Source organism: Pollachius pollachius (genome assembly GCF_949987615.1).
Source record: "Pollachius pollachius genome assembly, chromosome: 15".
Taxonomy (NCBI): domain Eukaryota; kingdom Metazoa; phylum Chordata; class Actinopteri; order Gadiformes; family Gadidae; genus Pollachius; species Pollachius pollachius.
Window position 1 is genome coordinate 17,730,856 of NC_136948.1, and position 20,872 is coordinate 17,751,727.

General features: G+C 44.0%; 1 protein-coding gene across 1 annotated transcript in view; it reads left to right on the plus strand.

The window, feature by feature from the left end:
• Positions 1–20,872, plus strand: part of alk (ALK receptor tyrosine kinase) — a gene marked incomplete at both ends in the record, with an annotated part of 283,418 nt that overhangs the window by 215,610 nt on the left and 46,936 nt on the right. Inside the window, 5 exons of the mRNA XM_079752297.1 lie at positions 7,961–8,092; positions 13,739–13,873; positions 14,978–15,081; positions 17,216–17,385; positions 19,270–19,364. Coding sequence (XP_079608423.1) covers positions 7,961–8,092; positions 13,739–13,873; positions 14,978–15,081; positions 17,216–17,385; positions 19,270–19,364 — 636 coding nt within the window. The remainder of the gene's footprint in view (positions 1–7,960; positions 8,093–13,738; positions 13,874–14,977; positions 15,082–17,215; positions 17,386–19,269; positions 19,365–20,872) is intronic.

Consider the following 20,872-nt stretch of genomic DNA (forward strand, 5'->3'; position numbering starts at 1 on the left):
TTCCTCTCCGTCCTGGGATCCTGGGAGCAGTAGCAAAGGGGACCCTGGGGACCCCCCTTTGTTGTGTGTCAGCCATGCTGAGATTAGGTGGTGTAGCAGCGATCACAAAAATAACTGTTGAGGAGGAGTCTATTTAAAACCACATAGCCACCGCCATATGATGCATTCTAAAGGTTTTCTTATAACCTCCATGCTAGATGCACATGCCTTATTCACTTCATTTGTTTGAGATTTTCCTTGAATGTTTTTTTTTGTTTTGTATGCAACAAACATGTCCCGGGAATTGCAGTGAGCAGCAATTACATCTTTGTTGGTTTGACCCCCTCACGACACCCGCAGTGCGATAGCGTTGGGATACACTGCTGGCTGACTTGTCCAATCATGAGACAGATAACAAGAGCCATATTGGTGGGGATGAACGCCTGACGTTTCAGCTTATTCACATATAGCACAGCCGCAAGGTTTGTCTGTGAGTGCGAAACGCAATAACAAAGGCTGAGTGTGCGTTGGTTTTCAAATAAAGGGGCCAATCTCGGCAAAACTGTAATCCAAATCCAAAAAACATTTTCAAATGGAGAGCAAACTGCTTTGCATGACCCCCATTTACATCAGTGCTCAGTCGTATCTCATTTTTAAATCTAAACCTGTCTGAACCCGCACTGAACATGCAGAACTGTTTGTGTGTTGTTTATGCAAAGTTTGTGTGGAACAACAGATGTGCGACGTTAGGACCTGTGTTGATGTGTCTGAATTAATGAAGCATGGCAATCTCACGGAGCTTCCACTAACGGATTAATGACACCCATATATCCAAATAAGACTTGAGTGTACTTACCTGTTAATTATTTACCCATTAACCACTGCAGGAACCAAACGTGCTCCCCAAGGTGGCTAACCACTAGACTATTGACTGTAGCAGGACTAATTGCCCCCATCAATTTTTATGACATTTAAAGAAAAGAAACAAGGCTGATCTGAATAGTGATATGCTAAAGGCAAGGTGCAAGCTGTTAGCATCTTAAGCCATAGGTCTTATGTTGGATTTTAGTGTATCCAATAACAGTACATTTGGGTTATGATAAAGGTTAGAAACAGTTTGTAACAACAATGAAAATGAAACAACAATAAAAAATATATATATATAAATGACATCAATTAAAATCAAAAGTTTCTTTCTTTTGACTTTTTATTCCATGCGTTGTGTGCACTGTGTTTATTGACTTTCTGTTGCTAAGAAACTTAAATGGTAAACATAGCCATTTGGGCACACATATTAACCCTGCCGTTAACCTTGTTGAAAGTTGTCTTGGGTTTAATAATTGGCTGTTAGTTGATCTTTATAATCTGGAAGAAAACAGGGTTGTTTTCTTCTCGTTTTACATTTATTCTACATGACCCAAAGCTGACCAAGTGTCTGGGCTGACAGCTCTACCTCTGCACCGATTATAGATTGGAGGTTTAAGGAATAGAGATTGTAGCATTTAATATTAAAAGGTAACCAGTGGATTGCACTGTATTATAGAAAGACAGTCAGAGAGACAGGCTATCAAACCAGCTTGTCAATCAACCTAAACAACAGAAAACGGGGTTTGTCAACACTACCTAAAACAACCGTTTCTCTGGTCCAGTGCACCTACCGGTTGGTCAAAGAAACCAGCAATACAAAGAGTGACCGTCAAGTTGTCTGAACTAACAAATGGATGACATTCTGTTCATTCTCAAAAAGTAGTTTCGGCAGTAAAATGCGTTTTCATAAAATTTCTAGCAAGAAATGTTTTGTTTGAGGGTTAATTCAGCATCTTCTACTGTGCTTTGGTATTCTCTCAAGGCTGCTTGCGACATAGCTTGCATGTTGTTTGTCTTTAGGTTATGTGCTATCTCTTACTTTTTGTGTTATTTGTATGTATATAACTTCATGTTCTTTGAATAAAAAAACTAACATTTTAGACTGTCCCAGCGAAGACATGGGTCTAGGGCACTTGGCAGTGAGCAGCCAGAAACCTGGGGTCTGTTTCGTACCAAAGAGTGCATTAAAGACTACTTAAGCTATCTCCTCGAGGGTCGTAGCCTTAGAGGAAGTGATGTAATTAGAAGATGACCGAGGGGTCAAGGACACTTGGGAGGGAAAGTAGGAAAGAGGGCCTAAAAGACAAAATACATTATCTATTTGGAGGTCCTAGGCCGACAGGAAGCGATCCCCCCCCCCCCCCGCGGGCGGTGATCAGAGAGGGGCAAGGTTCAGTCTGTGGGTCGCAATCAGGACTGGGTGGGTGGTGGTTGGTGGTGGCGGTATCAGCTGCCTTTGTCCAAATCCAAATTCTCAACACACATCTGATCGACTAGGTCGCGCCGGCCACACTCCTGAGAGGTTCTGTCAAAGGAAATCAGCCCGTTTCGGCCGGTGCTAATCACGGTAATCATGGCATCCCTCTGACCCAGGGGAATGTGTGCATGGATTTTGGCAACTCTAGCCATCTCAACGGGCACGAAGAGGGGCGGGGGACCTCCTACGTTGGAGAACATGGTCAGACAACGGCATGCAGATTCAAGTTCCCCAATGTAGGGTTCCTGTAGCGTTCATCTATGTCCTTTATGCCTCTTTCCTAAAAAGGGAATTAATTCTCTTAAAAATCCATCCTCCTATAAAAGAAAGACTTTTACTTAAATTGACACTTAAAATAACTTTAAAGCGGTTCAACCTTGATGTACAAAACCTAGAGAGCCACTTGACTTACTGCTTGTTTCTTTGATAAGCAGAGCGCTCATGTGGGGGGATTTGGGTAGCATGGACAAACCACCTATTCTTTGTTTATTCAATTCTATTTAATATTATTTGTTTTGTTTCAGTCAACATTAGAAATTGCTGAATGCAAGTATCCTAAAAGCAATGTTGTTTACCCTGGTGTTAGCCACAGCGGCCTTAATGTGTCCTGATCCTTCCTCCTCTGTGCTCCAACATACTACTCCACCACATATGTTCTCCTCTCATTTAAACTCAAAAGCAACCCCCCCCCTGGGCACAGGGATAACAAAACTCCTCCATTCCCACAGGCCATCCATCCCCCCCACCCGTTCCCTCACAGCATCTTTTCCCCTAATCTTCCCCACCTCCTCCTCTATTTTTCCTTTCTTTCTTTTTGTTTTCTTTTATTGGGACATTCAGACAACAGTGATTTAAGGAGTGTGGTGGTGGCCATGTTTGGCGGCTCTTACCTTCTACTTCAGCTTGAGATCAATGACGCTGGCCCCCCCCCCCCTTCTCTTCTCTGCCGTCATCTCCTCTCCTCTCTTCTCTCCCTCAGCATCTCCTCTCCCCTCTTCACCTCTCCTCTCCCCTGCGATCCTCGCCTGCCCTTTCCTCTCCCCTTCTCCTGCATCTCTTCTCCTCTCCCCAGCTCTTCTGTCCCCACTTCCCTTCTCTACTCCTCTCCCAACATCTCCTCAACTCCCTTCTCCTCAACCTTCTTTGAATCTCCTCTCCTCTCATCTCCCCTCCGTTCCTCGCCCGTCCTCACCTCACCTCTCATCTCCCCTCCCCTTCTCCCCTCCTCCTCTCCCCTCCCCTCCCTCCTTTCGTCTCTCCAGCGTCTGCCGGCAGCAAGGCAAAAGATAAATAGATATATTTCCATCCCTCACCTGCAGATAGGCACTGCTTTTATCATGCTGCTTTCTCTTTCTTCGGAAAATATATCAGCAGGCGCGTGCGGATAGAAATGAGAAGCTTGCATGCGGTCTGTCCCTCTGCACAGCAGTAGCCCTGCAGAGGCAATGCATCACACGTGTGCTACACGTGTGCAACACACACACAAACGCAAGCGCGCACACACACACACACACACACACACACACACACACACATATATACACTTGCTTACATAACCACAGACACATACACACACACCCAAGCATATACACACGCACACACACACGTTTAAATATATATGAGTGACCTAGGACGGCAGACCCATATCCCTGGCTGGTATCAATGTAACAGTATGGGATCGATCCAATCTCCAACTCAACATGATCATTACTCAAGAGCATCGCAGGGCTATTCATATCCTGCCTTATAAAGCCAGGGAGGATATATTGCATGATTTAACCACGACATTGCCTGTCATGGTGCCACATGTTTACGGAAAAATAACTGGAAAGAATTTGAGAACTCTCCACCATGTTAATATTCCTCTCTGCTGATGGTAAAGTCTGGGCATAATGCTTATCCACAGGAGGCCCTGAAGAAAAGGTCCAATAAAAGGAAAGAGATTCATAAATAAACTGCCAGGACTTACTTCTTAACCAATAGTGGGGAAAGTTTCTTACTGTGTAGTGCGTTCTGAGTACTTATCGGGAGAAAAATTAATCGCTCTAGTCTACCATTATAAACATTTTATATTTGTCCTCAACTATAATTCCTCAAACTCAAATGGGATATTGTGCAGATAGTTCTAAACGTAAAACAAAGTTATTAAGTATTAACGAAAAAATAACTGAAATGTTTGTTGTTTGATCCCCAAGGGCCAACGTAGACATCCTTGAGAAAGAGGCATAACTCAACAGCTCATTAATGACATGTAACGGAATTCACTGCAATTCATTTTTTTTAAAAGCCCCTGATAAAAATATGTTGTCAAAAAAGGTTGGAATATCGATGATGATTATCGAATATGATGTCAAACTGGAGGTTCTTTACCATTAGGGTTAAGATAATTTTATATTCCCTTCCCTTATGTGTGTGGTAATGGCTAGTACACACAATGTGTATGCTCTTCTTTCAAGTCTGCATTTGAAAGTCAAGTCCAAACTATGCATCACAGAAAACTATTAGCCTCTAGAAAACTATTAGCATATTGGGCTCCATGTTGATCTGTGCTTTGCCCCCTTCTGTCTTCCCTCCTGCTGTTTGTGATTGTAGTTTATCTGATGGAGGTAATTAAAGCTAAGAACCGTGAACGGGAGCATCAAAATTGAGCATATAGCTGACTCTGATTATATCGAAACTTTACATAACACTCTCCCTCTTTTTCTCTCGCGTCTCCATCTTGTCATATCTATTTTCCCTCTCTATCTGTCTTTGTTTTTCTTTTTTTGTTCTGTTTCTTTCTTTTCTCCCATATCCTTCTCTGTTCTTTCATCTTCTCCTTTCATCCTCTCCATCTTTTCCCGTGCATTTATTATTCATGGTGGCTTGTATTCATTGCTTTGCTATTCAGTCTAGAATTGCCTGCGCGAGTGGCGTCTCACTCAGCTCTTTGTTCCTGTGAAAAGGCACTCATAATCTCAGCAAGGTTACCAGGTCTGACTGTCGTTTGATGCTTAAACCTTTTCTTTACGGCAGTGTCCCTAAAGCACTTCATACCCATGTAGGGGGTGTTATTCGGAAAAACGTGATGAATTAAAGTACGGCGACAATAAACTGGAGGACTGTTTTTATCAAACATCAGTGTGTGTGAGGAAGGATTCGCTCTTCACTGCCCCTTGTGTGTTCCCAAACGCTGTGAGAGTACCTCCGCCTACCACCAAACACATCTACATAACACAGAGCGCGGGCAAACCGCAGTGAGCACAACTGTCTGCGATAACCAGCATGGTTTATTCTTCCCATATGAATGTGTGGAGGAAGCCACATTACCCTCTCTATTTCGGTTCTCCTTATCACAGTCAGATGGGGATGACTGGGCCTCAAGTCGTCAAGTGTTTGTTAACCTCCGCTTGGTGTGAACCACACGTCTGATTTGCATGGATATGGAAATGTTTTTACATCTCAGCCGTTCAGATGGAGGGACAGATCTATGACTGGTTAGGTGGGGGTGGGGTGGTGTTGAAGGTGGGGGTCTGGGTGGTGTTGATGGTGGGGGTCTGGGTGGTGTTGATGGTGGGGGTCTGGGTGGTGTTGATGGTGGGGGTCTGGGTGGTGTTGATGGTGGGGGTCTGGGTGGTGTTGATGGTGGGGGTCTGGGTGGTGTTGATGGTGGGGGTCTGGGTGAAAAGTGTAAAAACGTTGGCTCATTGTAGACGTGTATTGATTATGTTCCACGTAAAATATGGTAGTTTAAGCTGTTCAGTGTGGACTGAATGTGTGTTATTGTAGGCCTACGTCTATTCTTCTTGAAGTTCAGTGTAAGTGTTTAACCAATTTCGACGATTTTTGTTCACGTGAATGCTGTCTTGTTGTGCAAGGCTACTTCATCCAAAAGCATTCAATAGAGAATCTACAATCACTCCGGTATTAGTCCAATATAAACCCAAACCTTTTTTACTTGTATGAGATGTCTTGGATGGAACATTTCTTTTTTCAAATGTATTCTTTATTTTTATATATAATGTGACACATGACACATTGTGATCATTAACAATCTGTAGACAGTACCCTTCCCCCTGTATTGTCCCCCCCCCCCGCAAAATAAGAGATCAGAAATAAACACCAACCCATGCCAGAGAAAAGAAAAGAGCAACGCAGAGCAGACAACGCAAAATAAGAGTAAAATGGAAAGTTTTGAACAGAAAATATTTATAGGTCTCGATGAAACTGACATTGACGTAAACATTAACATGCCAGGGTTATCCAGTGAATACCGGAAAACGATACCGATGTGAGGTAAAAGACTATTGTCTTTACTTTCTATTGCTGTGTCTGTGACCGACTGGCATTCTGTAGCCTCTCGCTCGTTCTAGAATGTTGCATCACACTACTCATTTAAGGAATAATTTTAGGATGATAAGGTTGAAGGAGACACTATGCTATCCATAAGCATATTGCCTAACTTAGCTGAATTAGTAACAAGCAAAGCAGTAATTGGAACTGATTCCCCACAAACAATATATCCGTGCTGTTACGCAGGAAGAGTATACAGTGTCTCCACACTTTTCCGTCCAAACCAATCATTACGCTGTCTGTTCTGTTTGAAATAAATGATTCTGTCTCTAGCTGAACCAAACAAATGTGTTTTAATCATCTTCTTCTAACAGAAGAAAAACTAGAATCGTGTTGGACTGTACTGCAATCAATTTTCCAATCAATGTTTTTCTAGTTATCTGGGATCTAGCTACTCCCATGCAAAAACACTTTCAGACCTGGTCACAGAGTCTGTTTATTTGCGTGAATGCATATTTGTTTGTGTGCGTGTGTATGTGTTTGTATCTGTAGGTTTGAGTGTGAATTGTGTGTGTATGTGTGTGTGTATATGCATAGTTATGTGTATGAACTGGATCCTTCTCCTGCACCACGTCCTACACTGTGCACACCGTTATTCATAGCGCTTGGAGTGCATCGCTAGCGTTATGTATGCACTTTATTATGTAGCCCTGTGTTTGCACAGCTTCAGCATGGTTATTTATGATAGTCCGGTCACACCCAATAAGATGTCCGAGCAACCTCTGTAGTCAGTACTCATATCTTCAAACTTCATGAATATGAATCACACAGTGCTGAGCATTTCTCTGTAAAGCGTTTAGAAATATCCCACCTTTTATTCTTTTCAAACAAGAATGTATCACTATGAGTGCATTGTTTTTTGCTGAGAGAGATGTTAAACGTGAAGTGGCTTTCAAAGTGCATCTTTCTTCCCGTTATATCTGGATATTGAATATTTGGGAGTAAAGGCAGTAATTGGCGCAGAACAAAACATCTGAGAAATGTGGCTGAACCTCTCGGGATCTGATTAGTTCATGCCAAGCTGAAGCGCTTGGCAACCAATTACAGGCTTTATATGATGGGGAAAACATGGTATTATTGGTGTATTTCTGAGCCTGCCTCTTTTCCACAGGTTGTCGTCACAACCCTCAAAAGGATGTGTATCAAGGACAATGTTGTCGTTCAAATCCGAATACATTTATCACATCTGGATTTATCCACATGCAAGTGGTCAACATGAGCAGCAGGACTCCACGGCGACGTGAAGGTGAAACGTGCTGTACACAGTAACTGTTTGTTTACTCTCGCTCTCATCTCATCCTCCAGAGTCTGACCTGGTCTCCAACATCACTCTGGAGGGGAGCTACAGCTGCCACCGAGGACCGCTCCTCTCGCTGGACAAACTGTGTGACTTTGTGGTTGACTGTCCTCTGGGGGACGACGAGGGCGACGTCTGCCGTGAGTACCACCCGCCTCCCACACGTCGCCTGCTCACACACACACAAACACACACACACACACACACACACACACACACACGTGTCAGCTGCTTGGATCTTATCTTCCATCATCACATGTTGATTATGGAGAACACTCGCATCAAGCAACTCATTACAAGCACAACGTTCAACTCTTTTAATAACCTTATATGCATACTGCGCACGTCCCAACATGGTCTCACAGGAATCCGTGAAATGACCACGGACGCTTAACTCAAAATCCGTGGAATCCTCACGGAAACACGCCAATTTCCGTGATATGGCCACGGATTTTGCTCCAATGCAAGTTAATGACACTCATATTCCGTGACACACACACAGATCCCCGTCTCAACGACCGAGGCGAGCACGGGTGCTTAACTCAAAATCCGTGGTGGCCCCACGGAATCACTTAAATTGACCATGATATGCCCACAGAATTTGCTGCCATGCAAGTTAATGACACTAATATTCCGTGGCACACACACAGGTCCCCATCTCAACGACCGAGTCAACCTGGTCTCACAGGGATCCGTGAAATGACTATATATATATACATATATATATATATATATATATGAATGAAATTCATATTGACGGTATATCCCTATTCTCACCAATGCACCCATCTTGAATTTAATAGACCATTTTCGTTGCTCTCGAGGAGGTCTGGTGTTCTCCGTATATAATAAATGAATAAAAGTATAAAACAAAATAAATAAATATATATAAATATGTATGTGTATTTATATATATATATATATATATATATATATATACACATACATATTCATAGATATATAGGCCTATATATTTATTTATTTATTTTGTTGCTTCGAGGAGGTCTGGTGTTCTCCGTATATAATAAATATATATATATATATATATATAAATAGTATATATATATATATATATATATATACATACATACATACATACACACATACATATTTATATTTATTTATTTATTATATACAGAGAACACCAGACCTCCTCGAAGCAGCGAAAATGGTGAGTGGGCGAGAATTGGGATATAGTGCCATACCGTCAATATGAATTTCATTCATATATATCGTCGTTGGGACGGGGATCTGTGTGTGTGCCACGAAAAATGAGTGTCATTAACTTGCATTGGAGCAAATTCCGTGGGCATATCACGGACAATTTATGTGATTCCGAACGTTTTCTCGTCACTTGGACACTAAATTCCTGTAACACCACTCTCTCCCACCAGTTATGGCAGCGCACTCTCATCCAAAAACGTCTTGTTTGCGGCGGAGGAGGGGGTAAATATAGAGACCGGACGAGATACTGACGTCGCTGTGCTGTCCTCCTTCGTCTTAATTGAAGGAGCAGGCTGAGAAAAGCTCTCTCCTGCTGGGCTTTCATTAAAAGCAAAAACATAAAAATGCCAAATACGGATAACACGTCCATTACTTCGCCGCCGGTCCAGGTGTGTCAAATCCAGATGTGTGCTTGAGAGACCTTCGAGCATATCGCTTACCACTTTTGTCATATATACATTACATTTGGATCGCATGATAGGATTATATCTATTCCGATTAGAAATCAAATCTGATCAGAATTTTTATGTCAACGTGGCTACTGAAACTGGGCCGCTAAACACTCTCTGTGTCTTCTCTTTGCCCTTCCACAAAAAAAAAAAACAACAAAAAAGTGCTTCTTTAACAAGCGTGTACAAATGTGCTAATGGAGTCACAGCCGCAAGCCTTCCCAATAGCCATGCGGAAAAGTAGCACAGTGCTATGCTTGGCTAGCATTTCTCACACTTGACAAATTCTGTAGCGGTTGCTCTCTACCCTATCCGCGTATTTGCCCCATGTTTTGCTCATGCCTGGCTAAGAACGGTAGCCATGCAAGTATGCTGACATCTCACTTGCAGCCAATCTCCCAAAGGAATTGTCTGTGTGTGTGTGTGTGTGTGTGTGTGTGTGTGTGTGTGTGTGTGTGTGTGTGTGTGTGTGTGTGTGTGAGAGAAAGGGAGCGTCTGTGTGCATGTGACTGTGTCTTTGTTGTTCATCTAGTCCCTCTTCCAAAACCCACCTGTGTAAAGAAATGGTATTTTGCTATTTTGTCTCTTTTTTCTTTTGGTTTGTTCTACCAGGCTTGCACTGTTTCTGTGCACAGGGCCCATGACCCCTAGATCTGTGTCCCACTGCAGATAGGGAGGAACACATGTGGACGTGTTTATTTTATTCCAAAACAAACACACTAATGAGTCAATAATCCCATCCATAGTGGGGGCAAGCCAGAATTAATTCACTCTTGCCCACTGTACACATTTACCTTCCTGTGTGAGGGGCTTATTAAACCAACGCCTCATCCCCTATGCTTACAGTGAGCTAAACGCAAGGGCAGAGCATGCAGAGGCTAAAGACACGGGTGAAACTCCCATGCTCAAAGTAATGTGTGTTTCCCTCTAAACTACTGTAGCAGCCATCAATGCTAATTCGCCCAGAAGTTCAACCCCATGGGAACAGTCTTCATTGAAATGCAATAAGTTTTTGTTTTAGGTGGGGAAAGGGCGGCTGGGTTACATGTGTTTGTGTGTTTGTGTGTTGTGTGTGAAAGTAGGGCACACTAGGAATTAAAAGAAATGTAAAAAAAGCATTTATTGTATGAATGAATTAATGGATGGTAAAAGTAACCTCTCTGCACCTCTGCAGGTGTAACGTGCCCGTTAAACAAGCCCATGCTCATGGGAAAGAATATTAATTCCTCTATTGTATACTTTGAGCAAGGCTACCTTGACTTGAACGGCAGCGTGTTTCAGGGATATTTAAAAGCGTGCAAAAACCATTACATTAGTTTTGTGGTGGGTTTATGCTGGTGGAGCATAATGAATGTGGCTTCCATTGAAAACACATTCATCAGTGATGTGTCCTTTCCCCGTATCTCTGCAAAATCGCTTTCACTGTTTTACACTTTCAAAAAATGACTGGCAAAAACGTTGTCGCCATCCGCCATCTGTCTCAATCCTCGCTCTTCGTGTTGTATCCCCCTCCCTCTCTCTATTTTAGGAACAGGTGTGGTCTTTCACGGCGTTTAATCGAGTAGAAAGGGTTCAATGATCTCACTTTTCCCTCCCAGGTTCACACGGTCAACCAATCGTGTCGTTAAAAAACCTTTTTGTCACGTTGTTCTGACTTCCTGGTCCCACGACCCTTCTCTGTCATCTTTGTGTCTGCATGTGGCTGTGTGTCCCTGTGTGTCTGTGTCCCCATTCACTGTGCCTTGTAGGTGTTCCAATTACACACAGACAAACCTACACACACGCACACACACACACAGATAGAGATGGATGGATAGATAGATGGATGGATGGATGGATGGATGGATACATAGCTTTTTGACGTACTGGTCAAACTAGAACTAGAACTGTCCTATTTTAGAATTTAGGTCTAGTCCTAAGACTAGACTACTTCTACCAACACGACTCAGAATTGAATGACCACACAGGAAACATGTAACCACATGTTTCCTGTGTGGTCATCATGTGTCTACATCAAGTTGGAGGTAGGGGGGTGGTGTGGGAAAAGACAGCAGAGCAGACCACCAAAGCTTGTCTGGGGGAAGAGGGCCAAAAGTGCGCGCAGTTACACCAATCTTTTACTGAAAGTCACGCCACGTGTAACTACCACGGCTGTCTGAAGTGGTGTCTGACAAAGAAAAACAACTGAAGAGGTCTTTCGTGATCGTCTCCCAGCCGACCTCATTATGCCATCTGACTTTGAGGCTCTGTCTGAGGCCCACTCGGGCACGAGCCACACCGACTGACACCCATTGCCGCAATGGTTCCCAACCTTGCGGTCGGCAGGAGAAGGCTGATGTTAGAGATTTGACGCTTTGTTTCAGCAGACATGTTTTATTTAGAGAAGGCAGTCAGTTTGTATGTTTGTATCCTGTACATCTACCTCTACGAACTGACCTAATGGTTCACTGCCACAAGCTAAATTTGTCTACTTGTCACTTAGTGTGAAGTAGAGCAAATTGATTGCATTCACCAGGACATTGATGTTAGAGGGGGGTGTTGATTGGGTTCAAGCTGTTTTGGTGAAGAAAGATGCACAAAGTGGTCGCAAAAGGGTCGCAAACATTTAGTCGAGAAATTGGGTCACAGGCCAAATAAGGTTGGAACAACTGCGTTTATGTGTGGAACAAGAATAGTGACTCATGAGAAGGCTTTCTTCACCTGGTCTTTGTCTGTCGGTTTTTCTTTCTTTCTTTTCCATTTTGTTTGTTTGTTTCTATATATCCGTATATACCTCTATATACCTTATTTCCTTCAACTTTACATTAAGTAAAACCTGTAATTAACGCACTCTGTCCAACTGGAGTTTCATTTGGTTCCATGAGGTTTTCCATGAGCAGAACTTCAGGCATAACTGCAGCCTCCATTTAACCTCCATTAACCACGCTGACCTTCTCTGGCCGCGGTTTGGCTACTCTTAGTCCCGGCAGAAGGCTGCATTTGTCAGTGCACCGGCCCAGATACAGTAAGTGGCCAAGATGATTTGGAGGGACAGATGAGCAGTCAGCGTGCAGAGTCGGCGCTTTGGCGGCCTGCCATCCCAAAAAAAAAGCATGCACACGTCCGATCCCCTGTCGCGGCTTTCATGCAACACCTCTTCTTACCTATCAGAGCACCTCCTCCCTCCTCCTTTCCTACCCTCCCCCCTCGTCCAATCGCTTCACATACAGACCACAGCCTGTCCCTACCTATGTAATCTCACACACGCACGCACGCACGCACGCACACACACAAACACACACAAACACAAACTCCCACCGACTATTACCGCATAAGCAGCTCCTGGTTGCTCACGCTCTCCTCTCCAGACTCATCCTTTTCACTGTCATTCAGAAACTTCAAACATCCCTCTCCCACATCACACACACTCACACACACGCCTATCACAGCTTGTGAGCCCTTTTGCACCCTGGGGTGGCTGTCAGACATCGCTCCATCCCTCTCTCCCTTCTCTTGGCACCCTCCACTGCGCACACACACCGCCTCTTACCTCCACCTCTCACTCCTTCCTTCCCTCCCTGCCTCCCCCCACCTCCCCCATCCCGTCTCCTGCTGGCTCTGTCCGGCAATTACACCTCCCGTCTTATCATCCTCTGTTCTCCTCTACGGAGCGTCTCTCCCTCCCTCTCTCACTCTCTTTCTAAATTCTTGGAAAGTTGTATTTGTTTCTATTCAAACTCTGTCTTCGCTCCCTCCTTCCCCCCTGTCTGTCTGTGTGTGTGTGTGTGTGTGTGTCTCTCTCTCTCTCTCTCTCTCTCTCTCTCTCTCTCTCTCTCTCTCTCTCTCTCTCTCTCTCTCTCTCTCTCGCCTTTTATTCTGGTGTTATCTCTGTGTTTTAATTATTTATTCCTCCAACCTTGCAATCTGTTTCTCCCTCTCTCTCTCTCTCTCTCTCTCTCTCTCTCTCTCTCTCTCTCTCTCTCTCTCTCTCTCTCTCTCTCTCTCTCTCTCTCTCTCTCTCTCTCTCTCTCTCTCTCTCTCTCTCTCTCTCTCTCTCTCTCACACACACTATCACTCTCGCCTTCTGGCTCCCTCTCTCCCTCACTCTCTCCCCTTGCCTCCTGGCTTCTCTAGGTCGCTTCCTCAATGGTAGCTACTGCTCCTTCGAGGATGAAGACTGCGGCTGGCGGTCTGTGACAGGTCGCGGTGCCACTTGGAGACGGCTGCAGACTCCAGTCAAGCCTTCCAGGCTCAGCTGCCCATCATCAGGTGCAGCGCTGGCTCTTATCCTCACCCTCCCCTTTGTGTGCTGCTGGCTCCACTGCCACCATGGGTTGTGTCCAACGGATTGAATCAGACTATCGATTTTTATCTCTTTTCTTTTTGTTGAACATCTGCAGAAGGTTAAATGATGGTTGAACGGGGCATGCATATGCTTAGTATGACATGTATAGTCATGAGAACGGTGGAGGGGTTATCTCGGATCCAATACAAACCAAGCCACAATATTTGTAACCTTGTGTCCGATTGGGCAGGGTTGTCTTTTCAAGCAGATGGTGCTGCTTTACACGTCAGCCTTGTTTGGGTTGGATTCATTTTGGATCCAGCCGTCCTGCTATGTTGCAGCAGGAATTCTGCTGGGGGGGAGATGACACAGAGTCTGGGTCGGGAACCAGGACGTTGATGGGCGGGGTGACGCCTTGTTTCTTGCTGGGTTACGGGGATAATCCAAAAAGAAAGTAGAAAGAGCTTACAGAAGGGGATTGGATTACTGTGTTCATTTGAAACCTAAACACGTTTTTTGAAGTATACTACTGCCGGCCGAGTTTGTGTTCGCTAATCATGTGCTCACATATACCAACAACATCCAGCAACATGATTGGTCTAAACAAATATTTGGTTGAAAGTTAAGCACCTCATTCATCTAGATTTGAACTGGTCTGCTATCAGAATCAAGACTTTTGCTGCATTGTTGTATCTCATTTTTATCTCATTATATTATTATTAAATCATATTCTTTTCGCCAGAGCACATTTGAATGATATTATATTTTTTTCTCAGCAGAAATATGCTAAACAAAATATAGTGGTACTATACCAATACAATATGTGTTACTCTAGCCTAATGTGTTCTGAAATAATGACAATTTCAAACTTTTCAGCTTAAACTTTTGGCGAGGTTTTCATCATTGCAACAATAACATTTGTGTGTGTTTGTGTGTGTGTGTGTGTGTGTGTGTGTGTGTGTGTGTGTGTGTGTGTGTGTGTCTTTTTGGCGATATACGGTTGGGTGGATGTGTATGTGTGGGTGGATGTTTATGTGTGTGCGCCTGTGTGTGTGTGTGTGTGTGTGTGTGTGTGTCTCTGTCAAAAGGGGCTGCGTTCAGCGTTGAAGGAGGCCAGTCCAAAGGTCAACACGGCTCGGAACTATTGAGAAGCCCTCTCTTCCCGCCGCCGCTGAGGAACTCGCCGTGCATAGTAAGCACCCCACCCGTCACCGTGTCCTTCACGTGCACGCACGCGTCCTCACAAACACACGCAAATGCACACACCCACTGCCTGTGCGCACGTCAACTGTGGACCTATACGAGCTGATCGTTAGACTAAGCAACAAAGTAATGTAGCACAAACTAATTGATTTATACGTAGGCGTATTGATGCGTATTCATAAAAGGAGTACGTTCTCAGCCATTGAAGGCCGGCCATCCCGACCACATAGGACAAGGTGACTTTGAATCAATGGGGCAAATCATGGCATTGTGCAGCGAGACAGTGCCGTCTAAATCAGATGTCCAGAAGTCATCACGGCCTGCTCAGAAGCACTCCCGTCGGTCAGGGAGTTTAATTGACCAGCTCCCCCCGGTATCTCCCATCTCTGTTGAAGGAGAGACCCCTCCGAGGTCACTCGGGCTGATCTAGTTCCAGAGCTTGGGGGGGGGGGGGATCAGGCAGTCATTAAGATAACATGCCTCACGCTGACTCTTTTGGGCCTCATATATTGTATAGGTTAGTAGGAGGTACTTAAGTGGGTGATTAAGTAGACTATAGTAGATAGGACAGTTACAGTGCGGTAAGGATTGAATGGGAATACAGACCAGTCAGGGTGGGGGACACCAGGAGTAAATATATGTAAAAGAGAATAGTAAACAAAGCTAACAAAAACGTAGTTCGACAAAAATCGGATGCAAGAAATGATCCGTGGAAAGAAATTCTAAAACATTGAGTTGTTAACCGCATAAAAAGAAAAAACATTCAAATAAACAACAGTTTTATTGATGTGAAAATCATTCTGAATCAAACTGTGTACATGTGAATTCAAACGGTTTATTAAACTGTGAATTCAGAATGTGCCCAGAAGCGTCTTCCTTAAGGCCAGATAGGTGACAGTTTGGCTCCGTGGCGTTCTGCCGGCAGCCTTCTGGCGTGCAGCCAGAGGTGAGCGCTGATTCCAGATTAACGCCTCTAAAGCCCTCCTCCTACATGCAGCCGCCCGATCGAAACCTGCTCGCTCGGTGACAGCGATAGCGGCTTCGGGGTATTAGCTTAGGAATCATGTCCACTTTCATGTCATGGCACTGCTGCCGCGTCCATTATCTTGATGCTTAACACATGTGGTCGCCTTGGCGATGATAAGGATTATCCACCACCACAACCGTGTGCCAGAGAGTGATCCCTGGCAAATAAATGCTACAGGGCCGACCCTACGAATACAATACGCTCAGTTGTAGCTAGACGTCCTAGTTGAGGTCAATTGGCTGCTTGGCTAACTGCTAGTAGCCACTTTGCTAGCGTGAAGGGTACTTGGTTGTTATTTGATTGTATGGTTGTTCCTTAAGCCACTGTTAAAGTAGGATAATAAAAGACAAATTCGACTTTCAAAAGTAATTTCAAATTCCATCTCACATATAAAAAAAGCAGACAGAAGATAGGCAGCAGGTTAGGGTTGGGTTAGCTCGCCTTAAAATGCAGTGTTGGCTCTCTTCCCCTCTGTGACTCTTCCTTTCTTGGATTTAGGCGGGGACACAAAACCATCCCATCCGTCCTGATAAAAGACATTCCCAGCCATACGCCACAGCCGACTGAAGCGGCTCAGGCAGACAAATCGTCAAAACCATCAATCTGGGGCGAGAGGAATATATATCAAACAAAAGAGGGGCTTTTGAATGGCATTTGAATTGATCTTTTAATAATTACACTTGGGCAGATGGCTGCTAACTGATTGCCACGGAGACTGTTGTGAAATGCATCAACACCTTGACTGAGGCGCATGCGGTGCCGTCGCTCCCTTTCTCCTCATTTCACGACGCAGAAAAAGGAGGAGGCATCGGGTCTATACAGCAGACCTTACAACGGGCGCAGTTGGCCAGTTTAACTGGATTAATTGAAGTATTTAGCATGTTAATGATTTTTGGGAAGGATCCGCTTCAAAAGTCAATAGAAAACAAAAGACTAATTTAACATTTAATTGACCCGAACTACTTTCTACCCCTCCGTGCTGTCGAACAGATTGTAATAAAGCTTTGGCGTATATATTTGCATGCATGCGCAGTCTTCATCTCTTCTTGTTTCCTGACACAACATTGACTGCAGTGTTTTCTGCTGCCAATGACAGGTGCGGTTCTGGCTGTGTTCCGGAGGGCAGCAGAAGGGGGCACTGTCCCTCTGGATAGTGCAGAACACCACAGGCCAGGAGGACCAGCCCCTGTGGCTCTCCACTAGTGAGCTGAGATCAGAGAGGGGCTGGAAACAAGTTGCCCTCCCACTCTATGGATTGGCAGACTGGTACGACAAATGGTTCACTCAGGCCACTAACTGGGTTGTAAACACACACACACACACACACACATACACACACACACACACACACACACACACACACACACGTGCACACACATTCATTGAAACGCAAGTTCACACATGCACGTATATGCATGCATGCCCACACACTCAGACACCGACATAGCAATGCATCGACCCACACAATTTCACAAACCTTACATACACACGTGGGCACATACGCAGACATGCACGCACATACATCCACCCACACACACTAAGACCCCCGCATAGCAACACAACCAGACTCCCACACTGAACACAAACCCTCTGACACATTTGCACATAATCGCACACACATGGGCATAAGCAAGCACGCACACCGATATGCACAAACACACACACGCACAAGCATGCAAACACAAACAAACACACTCAATATGTTCCTCAATGTTTTGATGTTTCTATGAATATGATCCTGGATGTGAATGTGAAGTATTTTGATTAAATTGTATTGTTATGGGCAGCACATTTTCCATACATGCACAATAAAACATGCCTTGTTGTATTTATTATTTCCTATAAACACAACATAGCTCAGCACATATGCGCATAATGGTCCAGAGTGAAAGCCTTTAAAGCTACTCCCCCCCCCCCTTCCAATATTTTCACAATTTACAATTCAATCCTATGCAAACATGCCATCTCCGCGCAACACAGTTAATGAATCCCACACGGGCCCTGACCTCAGTAGCACAGGGGCCAATGTGTGTGTCTGTGAAAGTGTGTGTGTTTGGAGGCCTCTGTACACCTGTACCACCGGTTCCCAAGAAGAAGAACAAGATAAATCAATACACAAGCCTCTTCTTATCCTCCTCCCTTCCTGCTCATTAGCAAGGGCCCTTGCTTGCCCTTTTTGCAAGACAAGGCAGAAGATGAGTTAAAACTGAGCTAAAAAAAAAAAACATGAAAGAGTTGAATCCTACACACATTTCATTCTGGCAATTGTGTTACTTAAGTGTCTCTCTCAGGTCATCCATGCATAGCTAATCCACCAGTTGTTTTTTTTTCTCTCTCTCTCTCTCTCTCTCTCTCTCTCTCTCTCTCTCTCTCTCTCTTTTTCTTTAATGTAATGATCTTTGTGTGTGATTATAATTGGAATGTCCACATCTTCACCCCAGGGTGTGTCTGATACATGATGCCACGGACATCCCTAGCACACAAACATCTTATTACAACACCTAGCTTTACCATGATGTAACAATAATCACAAACCAATGACTGCGGTAGAGCAGCCTCCCTGATGGGTTTTTCTCCCTCTTTCTTGTTTGGTGGCTTGTTGGCGAACCTTTCCGCCTCACAGAATGTGCGTGAACAAATGATGTTCCGTTGTGCCTCTGAGCTATCATTTACATTTAAAAAGACAAACTAGCATAACATAAAAGAAATGTAGCATGCAGACACACGCTGTTCCGTACTCTGCCTCCTGATGGTATACTTTGTTCCGGTTATCACCGGTTAACCCATCATCATGATGGGTTAACATGTAGACCTGGGCTGAAACTCACTTTCGAATCCCATTTTTGGAACCCACGTAATGCGGTATGTCCCCCCCAATCAAATAATGATTTGTATTTCCGGATAACTCAGAAGCGAGTCAATCCCTATAGCTACTATTTTATCAAAAGCAGCCAAATTAACCAAAGCAGCCCCATTTCCAGATTTGTTTCATCTTTGCACCATCATCTCCCCGTTGTTCCCTGTCTCCTAAAGGCAGTAGTCTAGAGGCTACCATTGTAAAGTTTTTAAATATGGCTATATATATATATATATATATATATATATATATATATATATATATTAATATATATATATATGGTCTCCCTGCAGGTTCTGGCTACAGTTCAGTACTGAAGATGGACCAGGTCCCGGTTCGGCCATTTCCCTTGACAACATCTCCTTCAGCATGGACTGTTTCCTGGCCTGTGAGTACAGCAATTACACATCCAGATTCCACACTCACAAAGGGGTTCTCTTCAAAAAAACTCACTAAAGGGACTAGTGTTTTCTTATACTGTATATATAGAATGTGCTATAGTGTGTGGTGGATTTAGTTACAAGTTATAATATAGATTCTAACTCTAACTCTAAACTCTAAAGTTGACATAGATTACAGAGTTTAAGTTAGTTTTCTGCCCTCCTACTAATTCTGGGTGTTTGAAACTTTAGCCATGTCTGACGTCAAGACGATGAAACATCTGACAATCCTCTTTATGTAGTTAATACACACACACACACACACACACACACACACACACACACACACACACACACACACACACACACACACACACACACACACACACATACACACACACACACACTGTGTTGAACTGTGATTAGAACAGGCGGTCGGATGGCTGCCGTTACCAAAGTGCATCTTGGAGAGGAGCTGGAGCAGATGTGATCATTAAAGACGAGCAAATCAATGACTAATAGACCGAGCTCCAATTACTCACCCAGACTGCAAGTAGATTAAACATTAGGTTGCATAGTATGTGTATATGTAATATTCAAACCTAGAGAAATTGCATGAATATCATTCAAGGAGCTGTGTTTTACAGACCAGACTGTAGTCACAATCAGAATGGAACGGGCCGCTGGATTTATTCGGTAAAGGAGTGACATTTTCCCTCCGCTAGATATACAGAGCCCATTTTCTATGTTATGTTCCCTTTCTTGGCAACGACGACACAAGAGCACTTGAGCAAACCCATTTATTGCGTCGCTTTCTTTTTGGCAAGCCTTTTAATCCAAGGCAGGTATCATTACCGCAAGCCACGCTTGACACTGTCACACTATATCACGACCATCCATCCAGGGGCCTGTGTTGACGTAGACACAGACGGAGCTGGGGAGCCAGGGTGGAAGCCATCCATTGCTGCAGCGGGAGTGATCGCTGATCGTCTTTTAGCATGAAGGATCCCAGAGACTTATGACTCTGTCATACGTTACAAAGGGAAAACATGCCCCCGAAAAAAGGCCCTATTCTTGGTGTCAGTGTCACATGGCGTTATTCGCTTTTTGCTCTCTCTTGTGCCTTTTACCACTTCTGTGTCAGAACGAACTCAACGGATTCATTGCAGGCAGTTTTTAGGAAGGGTAGTGTAATCATAGACGTGTCTGTCTTCGTGAGACAATGGACCAACCGGGAGTGGATGGCTAGGCTAGCCTAGTGGGATAGGCTTGGTCTTTGAAACCTTTTCCTTGAGCACTGGCCTCATTATCTGCCCTTAGATGTGTGAGCCTTATTAATAGTGATAAAAAGGAGAAGGTTCTAGCCTTTTTGTGTTCCACCATCAATATATGTCTCTGACTTGGCTTCCTTTTGCCCAAAATAGCATTTTACGATGGAGTAATTGGATTTGTTGGGCGAAAAGCAATATGTAAAAAAATAAACAGTGAGGCAGACAAAAACAGATTTCACTAAATG